General features: G+C 48.4%; 1 protein-coding gene across 7 annotated transcripts in view; it reads left to right on the forward strand.

The window, feature by feature from the left end:
- The window catches only part of SLC4A11 (solute carrier family 4 member 11), a 134,023-nt gene extending 128,935 nt beyond the window's left edge, over nt 1–5,088 (forward strand). For all 7 annotated transcript variants that reach the window (XM_088057126.1, XM_088057127.1, XM_088057128.1 and 4 more), the window contains one exon: nt 1,622–5,088. In XM_088057126.1, the coding sequence (XP_087913252.1) occupies nt 1,622–1,685 (64 nt within the window). In that variant the 3' untranslated portion in view covers nt 1,686–5,088. The remainder of the gene's footprint in view (nt 1–1,621) is intronic.
- Nucleotides 5,089–12,886: the final 7,798 nt, after the last annotated feature.

Below are 12,886 nucleotides of genomic sequence, written 5' to 3' on the forward strand. Positions count from 1 at the left end.
TTGGGGTGCCTGGATGAGTGGCTGGTAAATATTCCAGCTGTGAGCAGTGCAGGATGAGCGGCTCCTGCAGGAATCACAGCTTTGCACCCAGGGCAGCTCAGTGCAGAACAAAAAACGTGGGGCACACTCAGCCAAATTCAGGTGTTGGACAGGGTATAAAAAACTCAATCAGTGTGGAGAGAATGCAGTCAAAAAACCTGATTTTGTACTGAGAGCTAGATACTAATATGCAAATATATCTTCTTTTCAGTAAATAAGATGCTGTCACTTTATACCCTCTGTTGAGGGTTGCTAACTCATTTCTCTTTCCAGGGCAGTTTTTTTTCCCAGCAGCTGGATAATCAGCTGCCAAGGGGAAGATGCTGCTGCCTGGTACAGCATGGAAATTTGCCCTTGGCTTTCCTTCCTCTGATTTCTTTTGCCTTCATGTAGTTTCTGTGGCCTCCAGCCAAGAAGACAGCTCCATGATCCATGAGCTCTGTAGTTAATGACTTTTTCCCAAAGATTTGGCACTCTAAATAGATGAGGCAGTTGAAGAAATTTAATACCTTTTCTCTTTCTATATTTTTTTTTAAGAAGTGAAGGGAGAAAGAGGAGATGGGACAGTAGCCAGAGGGAAAATTCAAGAGTCAAACACAAATGAGCGAGGCATGGCTTGGTGTCCCATCCAGAACACCAGCCACGTCCCAAAGCCACATTTCCACCCATCCAACAGCTTTAGAAACATGATTTGTGTTGTCATTGGTGAGGGATCACTGGTGTGGTCCTAAGCCAGATGCTGAGAAGCCACTGAAATCCATTATTGCAGTGGAAAACAGCCTGCTGGAAGAAAACGTGACCTCTTTGGGTACTCCCAGTTCCTGGCTTGGATTCTGAACTTTGGGACAATGAGTTTTTGGTTGTCCACAGAGGAATCTTCTCTTCAAGTTGTCTTTTAGCTGGGCTCTCTCTTGTCTGTGGCTCTCAAGCATTTTATTCTGTGATGGGTCTATTTGAGGAGATCCTGGTATTTCTCATTAATAAATGATGTTTGGGATCTCTTGCACAGCTGTTGAAATCTGAAACTGATTTTTTGGTGCTTTCTGAGGTAACAGCTGAGAAGTTGCTTCCTTGTTAAACAAGGGGAAATGCCACATAAATGTGCACTGGGATTTACAACAGCAACTCCACAGTGCCTTTCTACCCCAATATAATAATTTGTGAGGATGTTCATGCAAAAAATCAAATTTTAAAAAATTTTAAAACTGAGTGAAGCCCTGTCTCCACAAGGAGAAGCCAGACACCAGCTCAGGATGGTCTTGTTTGGAGTCATGGCTCTTCACCTCTGTGTTTGTGTCACCCTGAGGACTTGGTGGTGCCAGAGCTTGAGGAAATCCTCCTGTGAGGATGAGGATGTTCTCTTTCCCTTCCAGCTGAAAGGAGGAGGCTCTCCCAGAGGGAGCCTGGCACTGCTGTTCCTACAAACACAGTGTTTGCTTGCAGGATTGGTTGGTTTTGCTGGCCCCCACTTTGTGTCCCCCTCAGCTGAGAGAATGTCACAGCCAAACTCACCCAGGAGCTCTGGGACAGAGAGAAAAACGCTGCATAAACCAGAACTGACCCTCTCTGTGCTGTGCCTCAGGTACAACCTGCTCCCGAGGATCATCGAGGCCAAGTACCTGGATGCCATGGATGCAGAGTACTGAAGGCAGCAGAGACAGCTCCTTTGGGGCCGGAAAAGGCGTGGGACCATCTCCTGCAGTTCTCTTTCACCACTTTCTTCGTGCTCTGACGTTGGCAATGCACTCCTGTCACAGCTCCACGGGGCCTGTGCCAGACCAAGGGAGCCTTGGACTTGAGAGGACGATGCTCTCTGGAGCTGTGAGGCGAACAAGCTTTATGGAAAATGCTACTTCCCACGTCCCCAACCACACAAACCCCAAAGATCGGCCTGGCTGCACGGTTGGAGCATCCAGAGTTGTCCTGTGTTCCCTTGTTTGAGGGTGGGGGGAGCTTTTGTAATGCACCACATCCTTCTCTTCCCCAGCACTAAGAACAGCAACTGACCCTTGTTTTATAGAATGACAGCCCTGTCCTGGCCTTTGAATCCAATTCCCTGTGCCCCCAGTATTCCCAGATTGATGTTCTGGGTGGGATGGCCAAGTGCTAAACCACTGATGTCAGGAGAGATTGTGGCTGTTTTCTCAGATTAATGGCTTTGGAAACAGTTGCAGTGTGTACTGCTACAATCCACAGCTTTGGATGAAGCTTTAATTTCCTGCAAATGAGCTGGGAACATTCAGAGGCCGGGCTCGCATGGCCCTGTGGATGAAACCCCATCTAGGTTTGAGCTGTTTGGGAATTAGTTTGGATCATTCTCCCATTTCTCCTGGGTAATCAAACACAGAATTGTAGTTTTTTGCACAACTGCAGCATTTTTTTGCTTGCACCCAGAGGGCAGTTGTGTCGAGGTTGCATATACATATGTACAGTAGTGCCTATGTGTACATATATACATATGGAGTTGTGTATATATTTTGCATAGATATACAAATAGGCCTGGTTCTTTCCAAATATCACAAAGTGTTTTGTGCAGTCAGTGTTACCCACCACGTCCTGACCATATTCTTGTTCTCTGCTTCAGTGCTGCTTTTTCTCCCTTGAGATATGGTCACTTTTATTCTTTTGGAAGCTGCTCAGTTACAGGTTTGGTTCACGTGTTGCTTTATTCAAGGTGTTTTCTTTGCTTTCTCCTTCCTGTGGCTTCATCATTCTGCCTCGAGGCTCCAACATGTGAATTTTCCATTTAATTTTGATGTACAGAATGCAATGGAAGTTTTCCTCTTTTCACCTAATCAAGACTTGTTGGCCATTTCATTGTTTCTGTTGTGTAGCTGATTTCCACTTTCCCCCCACTCCCAGTTACATTATATTTCTGGATGAATCTTAACTTCTGCTGTCTTTTATATTTCAGTTTATTTAATTTTGCTTGTACTATGGTCAGTTTTCTTATCTGGAGTACTGTGAAACAAGCTGCCCTTTAGTTCAGTGCTTGGCACATCACAGGTCACAGCTAAAGATGTTCAGAAAATTGTGGACCTCGGTGATAAACTTTCAAAAGAGTAGAAATGAGGGAAGAAGAGGAACTTAAAATATGAATTTATCAGCACAGAGGAGTGTTTCTTACCAGTTGCTTGCCCAGTAAACGGTGCAGAGTTTTTTCCTCTCACCCCAGCATGGTGAGGGAGACCAGCCCAGCCGTGAGGGAGGAAGGCTTTGGGTGCAAAGCTCCTGAGCTGATGCTAAGCCAGGCTCAAGCCACTGCAGATTTGGTGTATTTGCACTAAAGATCAGAAGGTATTTAATCTTTGTGGAGCTGCCCACAGCTCTCCAACAAGTGTGAAGAACCAATTTTTTCGTTTTCTTACAAAACCCTTTGAATTGAGGCTGGAGGGAGGAGAGCAGTGAGAGTTCCTATGTCCATGGTTTTATATCCTTGAGGGAATCGTAGGGGAAACCCCTCAGCGAGCAGAACAATGTCACAGATAGCAAAACCACGACCTTCACGTGGCGCCAAGCTGATCTGAGAAGTCTCAGGGTCAGGACGACCTCCCCAGTGCATCAAGGCAGGGAATTCAGCTTTCAGCAGCATCAGGGGTAGCTCCTGCCACGTCTGTCAGGAGCAGGAAAAAAACCTGGGCGTGGTTTCTGACCACTTTCCCCAAAATTCCCTGGCTTTTGAGTCATTTCTGTGCCAGGATCACTTCAGAGCTGTTAGCAAGGGCTGCATGTAGGAGCAGGGACAGACAGGATTTCAGAGGTGGCAAAACTCTGTCTGATCTTCAGTCAACAGCAAAAGGGCAGGTGACAGGCAGCAGTTCAGGACCTGCTGGAAGCCTGGCGGTGCAGAGGGCTGCTGAGGCTGAAATAACATGTTTTTCCCAGAGATGTCAAAAGATTTAAGCAAAGCTGCAATCAGGGTGTCATCCCCTGGCTGGGTAGAGCTGTAACACACACGTGTCCTGCGGGTGAATTCCTGGTGTCTCCGCAGGAAAAACCTTGTGGGGTGGTTTAAGTGATATTTTGGGTGCTGTGGCTGGAGGAAGGACAGGATGTGCCCAAGGGAACGTGGCTTTGGTCCTCTTTGAGGCTCTGGGTGGGATTTCCTCGGGCACAGAGCCATTGTGGGGTGAAATGGCCCGCAGGTCTTCCCAGACAAAAGAGTTTTGAGATGCACCCTCCATCTCCCACTTAGAAGAGCCAAAAATGTCCCCATTTAAAGCCTTTTTGAAAGGTCAGTTTCAAATGTTGGAGAGAATGTAAAATCCAGGCAGCAGGGAGGGTTAAATATCCACCACACAACTCTTGTTTCTGTATTTTTATTTTCCTTCACCGGTGTGACTTCAGTGTTTGTATTTTCTTTATAGCATCAGTAGGATTCTGTTCTGCAGGGTTTTTGTTCTTACAGAAGTCAGGGGCCAAAAAATCAACTGATGGGAAATCAGCACAGCTTGAGGGGGGAAAAAAAGCTGTGCTGGCTTGGACTGGTTGAACATTTGGACCTATGTCTCAATATTTGGGTAAAAGGGAGATGTGAGACTCGAGGCCTCTTGTCTCAGAAGGGGTTTTCATGATCCTGCAGAGGATTTATTTTATTTTTCCATGCCTTTTCTCTTCTTGTTTGCTTCTGGTTTTGCTGACTTAAGTGCAGGCGTTTCCAGGAAGTAGCTGACTAGGGAAGGAGGGTTTGTTTGGAGTTGATTGAGCACTTTAATACTTCTGTGAAGGTTTAAGACAATTAGAATGTAAAAGAAGTTTTATTATAAGCTCTTTATATACGCACAATGCTCTGTGTAACTGTTGCCAAAGAACTGAGTCTGAAAAGTGTCCGGAGCTGTTGGGAGAGTCCGTAGGGTTCACCTGGCATTGCAAGGTAGGGAAAAGCTTCTGAAACGAGTGGATTTTGGAAGTTGCCTTTTGACAGCTGCCAAAACGGTCAGAAACTGGGGATAGAATAAAATTCTACTCTCAAACTTGTAGTTTTTGATCCTTGCGTTGAATGTAGGAGCTAGAAGTGAGCTTGACAATTAAAATTGGATTTGTACCTGACTGGTTGTGTTGGTCTGAGACTTTATTTTGTTGCTTTTGAGGATGTCCTTGACATGCTGTGTGTGGGATTTGATGTGTTTTTCCATGTAAATGAAGGGGAGTTGGTGCAAAGGTGGAATTTGCTGAACAAGCAGTGCAAAGATGGCTTAGGAAGCGCAGCTGACAACTCTGCTGCACCAACCCCAAACTCCCTGGCACCAGCATTGGAAGTTATTTCATAAATGCCAAGCTCGTCTTGGATGTGCATCAGTGCTGCAGAAGGATGGGGATGGAGTGAAGGGATTCTGCTGGTTTGGCTCAGAGCTGCTGCTGGTGGAGTGGTCCAAGATGAGCCCCAGCGCTGTGGGACACAACACGAGCTTCCTGATGATCCAGGGAGCTGGGATGCTCTGGAAAGGAACAGGGTAGAGGCCACACTTCTGGACAGCTGTAGGTTCTTCTCCAAAATTCCACATCCCCAGCTGCACCCAGAGGCTTTGCAAACTTCTGCTCGTGATATTTGGCTGCTTTTGGAGCTGCTGCTGGCTGTGCTCTGTGGATGCTCCTGGGAGGAACAGGAGGTTCCCCCAAAGTTGGATAGAGCTGGAGAATGTTCGGAGGTGGGAGGGAAAGGGTCGGTTTGGGGTGGTTTTGTGGAGTTCTCAGCAACAAGAAAGGGACCTGAGATGTCACATCATGAAAAGCAGCTCCTGTTTCCCAGTGTGTCCCACCAGTCATCAACACCATCGTTGTCACACGTTCATGTTAGTCCTTTACAACCTTTTTTTATTGTTTGTTGCATTCTGAATCTGCCCTTTGCAGGGTTTTTACCTGCCTAAAACGTTGATGGGCAGAGCCAGGAGTGGCTCAGACATCTCTGTTGTGTCTGTTCCCCCAAAACTCGGTGCAAGCTGTTTGTTGTCATCTCCTGAGCCAGCTCTCTGCTTCTAGAAGCTGGCTCTGGAATTTCCACTGTGGAAATGCTGCCCAGGTGCTGAATGGGAATTTTTCCTGGAGCACCTGAGCCTGTGTCTGGCAGTGGCTGCTCCTTGGGGCTGCTTTGCCAGATAAGCAATGATGAAGGATTCATAACTGTCCAGCAGTTGCACCTCCCCATCCCTTCAGAGATCTCTTTTATGGCCCTTGTTCCAGTTGGGATGTTCTCTTTTCATCTGCCAAGCTTCCAGAACAACCTAAATAGACATAATGGGTTGTTTTCCGTGCTGAGGCCTGTGAATGTTAGAAGAGAATCATCTTCTCTAATTGTTTTCCTGTCTAATTAAGACATTGAAGGACCAAACCCTGGCCATTCCACTTGTGGCTGCAAAGAGCAAAATCAATGTTGTGGCCAGAGCAGAGGGGAGGGAGTTGTTGCAGTACAAGCTTTAGAATCACAAATTAGCACTTTCCTCTTTGGCTTTTGGGTGTTTTCCTTTCACACTTCCTTGGCTGTGTCTTTCTTTGCCTTGTACAAAACGCTGCATGAGCTCGGATCGCTTGGCTCTGCTCTGATGTCACATTAAATATTGAAGAGCCTGTCCTGGGGGAGCTGCTGCCTTCTGCTCCCCATCTGCCTCTCCTGCAAAGAGCTGCTGGCTTGGAGAGTCTGCTCTTCATCCATGAGACAAATTCCTGCTGCTGCAGGAGCAGTGCCCCTTACTCAGCCACAGAAGGGGAGCAAAAGGCAAAGAGTTGGGGAAAACAGCTTGAAAATAAAGTCTCTCCCTCCTGATCTGAGTGATGCTGGCACTTGGGGAGAGCCAGGAGGTCTGCAGCAGTTTGTGATGTGATCAGGGTCCTGCAGGAAATCCTCAGATCAAATTCAACACCTGGGGGGTTGATTTCAGTGCTGCAGAGGCTTTTGGGAGGGCTGGGAGGAGTTCTCATCTGCCCAGCAGCAAGAGTTGGTGTCTTGGAATGCTTGTTTTAAGTTTTCCATGGCTGGATGACCTGGGTGGTTCCGCAGTGTCTGTGGGAGTGAGAGCAGAGGTGGCTGGAGCAGAGAGCTCCAGTGCTGGGGGTGAGCCCAGCCCGTGTCCCCTCCTGTCTGGGGGCTCTGCTGGCACCTCTCTGCTCTTCAGTTCTCAAATCTGGGACCGCTGGTTTGGAATGGCACCTCCAGGCCTGCTTGAGCAGGGTTTTATGGGATTCACATCTTCATGGAATCGTGGAATGGGTTGGGTTGGAAAGGAGCTTGAAGCTCATCTCATTCCACCCCCTTCAGGGCAGGGACACTTCCACTGTCCCAGGTGGCTCCAAGCCCCATCCAGCCTGGCCTTGGACACTTCCAGGGATCCAGGGGCAGCCACAGCTTCTCTGTACCAGGGCCTGCCCACCCTCACAGGGAACAATTCCTGCCCAATATCCCATCCAACCCTGCCCTCTGGCAGTGGGAAGCCATTCCCTGTGTCCTGTCCCTCCAGGCCCTTCACTGCAGAGCTTCCCTTGCCCTGGCAGCTCCCTCCCCCCTCCACCACTTCTGATATTAAAGCGTTACGATGATCCTGGCATTTAGTGGCCAAGTCTGGAAGCTGCAGACACTGGGATGTGTTGGATGTGTCCATCTTGGAGCTGGGCCATGCTCTGAGGTGCCCAGCAGGTCCAAGTGGGTTTATTCCCATGGGAGAAGCTGGAATGATCCAGCTGCAGAGCACAGCAGCCACTGGGGAGTGAGGAGCTGCTGATTGACCCTGGCAGGGTTTAGCCTGTGGTGCCTGGTGGAGCCACCCTGGTTTAATCAGTGACTGAGGGCTCTGCTATTCTTGGAGGTGTTTATCCCCTCCTTTCCCTGTCCTCTTTGTTGGTGTGACTTTGTGCCTTTGTCCCCACAAAGGAAAGATTGGACTCGGTGATCCTTGTAGGTCCCTTCAAAGTCAGGAGATTCCATGATCCAGTGAGATGTTACCCCAGAAAACAGAAATTCTCTTCCTAAAAACTGCAACATTTCAGCTGCTAAAAACCCCAAACTTTATCCCAAGTGCCCCCTCAAATTAATGCAAACCAACCTCTTCCCCCATGATCCCACCTGAGAAAAGCATATCCTAAATACATAAATATCTTAAATACTCCCTCATTTTTCCCCTCCTGCTTTCCCTGGGGGGAGTGTAAATGCAGGATAAGCTCTGTTTGAGAGGAGAAACCTTCCAGGGGCAGATCCAGCTCAGATCCAGCCCTGCTTCCCCTTTCCCTGCAGCCTGGGGTGGATCTCCCGTGATGTGTAGCAGTGCTGGGCTCATTTCCCCCCATGATGTTTAACTGGTTAAATCCTTCTCCAGAGGGAGACCAGGAGGTCTCCCAGGATTCTGAGAAAGGATTTTAAATGAGGGAGATCCCTGCTGAGGGATTTCTGGCCCACAGATACTGCTCTTGCTAAAGAGGCTCTCCCAGCGCGTGTCCCTGATCTGGTGTTGATTTTCCAGTGAAGGATTTCTTTTGATAAGAGTCACTTTGGGGGGAAGGGGAGGGAGAGGGAATTCCTTGGTTGTATAAGGAAGCTCTGTATTTAAAATGGAAATAAAAAAGGAATATGCTGTTTATATATTTCTACTTTTTGCCCAATCCTTGTCTTTTCTTTGGTCTGAAGTTCCCAGCACAGCCTGGATTTCTCTCCTGGTGCTGAGGGTGTTTCTCTGGGGACTGGGGACATTTGTGTAATCCCCAGCACTTGGAGCATTTGAGCATCCCAGCTGTGACTGTAAGAGCACATGTCTAACATGTGAGAGTCTGGGGAGCCAAAAATTGAATTATTTCATCATTTAATGGGGAATAACTGCACCTTTTACCTGATTTGGTGCACTGGGAGCATCTGGAGCTGGCTCTGACTTCCTTGGCATCACCCAAACCAGAGATGAGCCCAAATCCTGGTGAATATTGTCATCAGGGAGCCTGGGAATGAGCCACTTCTCCAAGGAGTGAATTTGTTACCTGCCACAGGATGCAGCATCCTTTAACTCAGGGATCCTGGAGGAGCTCACCAGGACACGAGGTTGAGGTGAGGCTGGGAATGGCTGTGAGGGTCTCACAGCAGGATCTGGGACAATCCAGAGCCTTTAAACTCATCCCAGGTCTCCAGCCACTGCATCTCCCCAGGTTCTGTGGGATTCCTCCTCCCGCTCTGGCCTTCATCAACATGAGCTGCCCTACAGCAATGCTGGTGACTCTCATATAAATAAATCTTTATGTATGTATTAAAACAATCCAAATTCATAAATGGAAAAAGGGGGAGCAGTCTGGGTGGTGTTAAATTGAGGGGGGGCTGTTGAACGTGTGGGTTGCCTCTGATTTTTGGCATGGGAGATGCTCCCTGCTCTGCCATGGGGACTGCTGGGATGTGCCAACCCAGGGCTGCTCAGGCACAGGCTGGAAAGCCCCAAAACTGGACAGAAGAACTGGTGAGAGGTGTTTGTGCTCGAGCAGAGCCCTGTGGGATCCTGCAGATCCCTGGGGGTGGGTGCTGAGCAGCGGGAAGGAGGTGGGAGGGACGTGTTTGGCACCTTCTGGATGTCACTGCACGGATTTCTCTCGGCTGAGCCCCTGCAAGGTGCCAAATGCCCCTGCTCAGAGCAGATTTTATAATGGAATTGGTTTAAATTGGGGAGGGTCAGGGTCAGGTGGGGACATGTTTCCCTCACATTGTCCTTCCTTCCTTCCCCACCTGCTCTGCCAGGGGCTTTGCAGGAGGCTTGAAATGCGAGATGGCCAAAAATTTCATGGATAAAATATCCAAGGAAGAGCCAGGCCCCAGGGATGTTGATGTGTGGGTTTGCCCTGTGCCACGGAGGGCATGGAAAAAGGGATTATTTAGGGTGGCTGCATCTTCAAACTGATGCTTTTGTCAGAAATTTTTCCCTCCTCAATCTCCTGCTTTGGTTTAAACTAAAAAGGGAGTTGGAATATTCCTCCCTTCGCTTCCCAGCCCTACAAACAACTGAAATTTCTTCCTGGAGCGCTGCAGGTGTGGCGGGGTCTGTCACAGCCCCCAGATATCCACATGCCACTGCAGCAGAGCTGGGGAGAAGGAACCAGTTATTCCCTGTTCCCTGAATTTTGGGGGGATGCAGAACCCAGAGATGGACCAGAAGAGAAAGCAGCAGAAATGCTGCAGCCAGACAGGGGTCAGAAATCTGAATTTCTCAGTGTATGAGCCAAACAAATCAACTAATTGTAGTTGATTGGGTTATTTTGCTTTGTTTTTTTTAAATGTTCGGGGTGGATTTTGTGTTTGTTTCTGTCCCTGAGCCTTCCCCGGCACCAAAACCTGCTGGCTTTCGTCGGGATTTTGATGTGCTGAGAGCCGGTGCCATCTAGGGGACAGGGAGAGCAGGGACAGGGAGCAGAACACCGGGACGGGTTTCACCTCCAAACCCCCAAAATCTGCTCCAACCTCCGGAGAGCCTCAGCCCAAGCCCTCTCCATCACCCGGGCACGGAGAACCCCGAGCTCAGAGTGGGAATTTGGTGGGTGCATGGCTTGACTCAAGCTCCAGCAGCCCCAAATCCTGCGTGGAGAGCAGAAATCACGGAGTGGTTTTGGTTGGAAGGACCTTCAAGCCCCTCTCATTCCATGGGCAGGGACATCTCCCACTATCCCAGGCTGCTCCAAGCCCCGTCCAGCCTGGCCTTGGGCGTTGCCTTCAAGCAGCACCTTCTGCCCAAAAAAGCCAGGGACCAAAAAAGAGTTGGCAGAAAAGTTTTTCTTGGGGAGGTTTGCTCCGAGGGGTTCAGAGCCCAGCGAGATCCCTCTCGCAGCTCTCGGCTGGCCTCGGTGTCCTGCAGCAACCCTCCCTCCTCCTGCTGCTCTCCACAGGGACCTGTCCTGCTGTCCTTTAGGAAAGGTTTGGCCAGGAGGGTTTGTTCTGCATCCCTGCTGGGGAGGACCCAGAGGTGTCACAGATCACAGAATTATTCGGGGTGGAAAAGCTCTCTAAGGTCATTCAGTCCGGCCGTTCCCCCAGCACTGTCCCCTGTCCCCAGGTGCCACCTCCACACGGCTTCTCAATCCCTCCAGGGATGGGGACTCCAGCTGGGCAGCTGTGCCAGGGCTGGACCACCTTTTCCATGAAGAAATTTTCCCAAATATCCAATCTAAACCTCCCCTGGCCCAGCCTGAGCTGTTCCCTCTCCTCCTGTCCCTGTTCCCTGGGAGCAGAGCCCGACCCCCCCGGCTGTCCCCTCCTGGCAGGGAGTTGTGCAGAGCCAGAAGGGCTCTCCTGGATAACTCTGAGCCCCCAAAATAAATCAGTCATCTTACTGCACATACCTAAACCCAGGCTCTTCCCAAACCTATGGAAAAGGTGGATGGGAGAGCAGTAGGTGGGAAAAGCTGCACTTCCATCACTTGGAATAAACATCAGCACTAAGGAAAACCAGTAAAACCAGTAAGAATCTGTCAGATGGGTGAGTAGAGCCTGGAGCTGCAGGGCTGAGGGGTTTGTGTTGGACACTTCACTTCTTTTCACTCCTTCCTATTTCAGGTTTTTGGGGTTTTCCCCTACCTTCATCAGCCCCCCTGGAAATCCTTTTGGCACCCGCCATGGGCAGCTTCAGGGTGGACAGGAGAGCTGTGACAGACAGAAAGTTTCCTGCCAGGAGCTTCTCTTCCACCACCTCATCCCCAGATATCCCCTCCAGCTCATCCCCATCTCCCCAGTATAATTTTTCTTCTTTTTTTTATTCTGGTTTACTTCTTCTCACACGTGGATTTCTCAGTCTCTTGTGAGCTGAGCTCTTTTGGAATACTCTCTCATGAGGAATTCTGTTTATTTCAGTTCTCAGGGTCAGGAAGAAAACTCCAAAGCTCGTTAGGACCTTGTTTCTCGTGTTTATTAGGATGTTATCACAAAACTTGGCAGGTCTCTCCAGACTTTCTGCACAAGTTCAATTCACTGCAACCTGGCACATTTTGACTCTGATGGCACCAAACGGCTCTGAACTGTGCAGCTTTTTTTATTTTTATACTTATCTAATTAACAATAGACACGTTAATTATTTTTCTTAATGACCCAATGACCCATCAAGTGTGTGTTGCACTGTGACATTTTCGATCCAATCACTCATTATTACCCAAAACCCTCTAGAAGAAGAACATGAAGGAGAAAGAAGGAAAAGAGACAACATTCTAAATCCTTTCTCCTTTTCTCAAATCTTTTCTTAAATCTCTTTTCTTAAATATTTTCTCCTGCTTTCTAAACTAACTTAAACTCTAAACTTTAACTTTTTCACCCAGTGACTTAAGAAAACTTTAATTTACACACTCACACTTTTAGCTTTTTCTATCTAACAGTTGTTTTCATGTATCACCATGAAAACACGCCCATGAATTTCATATTGTATGAAATTCAGTGTTTCTCTGGGTGTCAGAGTTAAGGATCAGAAAGGAGGGCACACACTCTGTGTCTCAGACCCCAACACCCAGGGCAGTCCCAGCTTTGCAGGACACCGGGAGGAGGCTCTGGGCACATCTTTCCCTGATGGAGAACGGGGACAACTCCTGAGGGCCCTTCCAGGTAACCCAAATTTGTAAATCCTGGTGGCTAAAAGCTGCCTGTTGTCTGTGCAGAATCCAGCAGAGGGAGTGTGGCTGCACGGAACAGGATTAAAACGCTCTTCAGCAAATCCACCTTTTGGAGATGAATTATCAGGATGTCTCCTTTGGATGGCGTTTTCCCGACATTTCCAACTGTTCCCCACCTGCTCAAAGAGCAAAATGCATTGGGAGCCTTTAAAAACAACTGCAAAGTTTCATTTATTATTTTTTTTCTATTTTAATTAGGACCAATAAGGAAAAAAACACCCCAAAATCCTATCTCAGAGTTTTAAAT

Source organism: Pseudopodoces humilis, chromosome 6 (assembly GCF_049639895.1).
Source record: "Pseudopodoces humilis isolate 2021_Gansu_Grassland_sample_001 chromosome 6, ASM4963989v1, whole genome shotgun sequence".
In the NCBI taxonomy this organism is placed as follows: Eukaryota; Metazoa; Chordata; class Aves; order Passeriformes; family Paridae; genus Pseudopodoces; species Pseudopodoces humilis.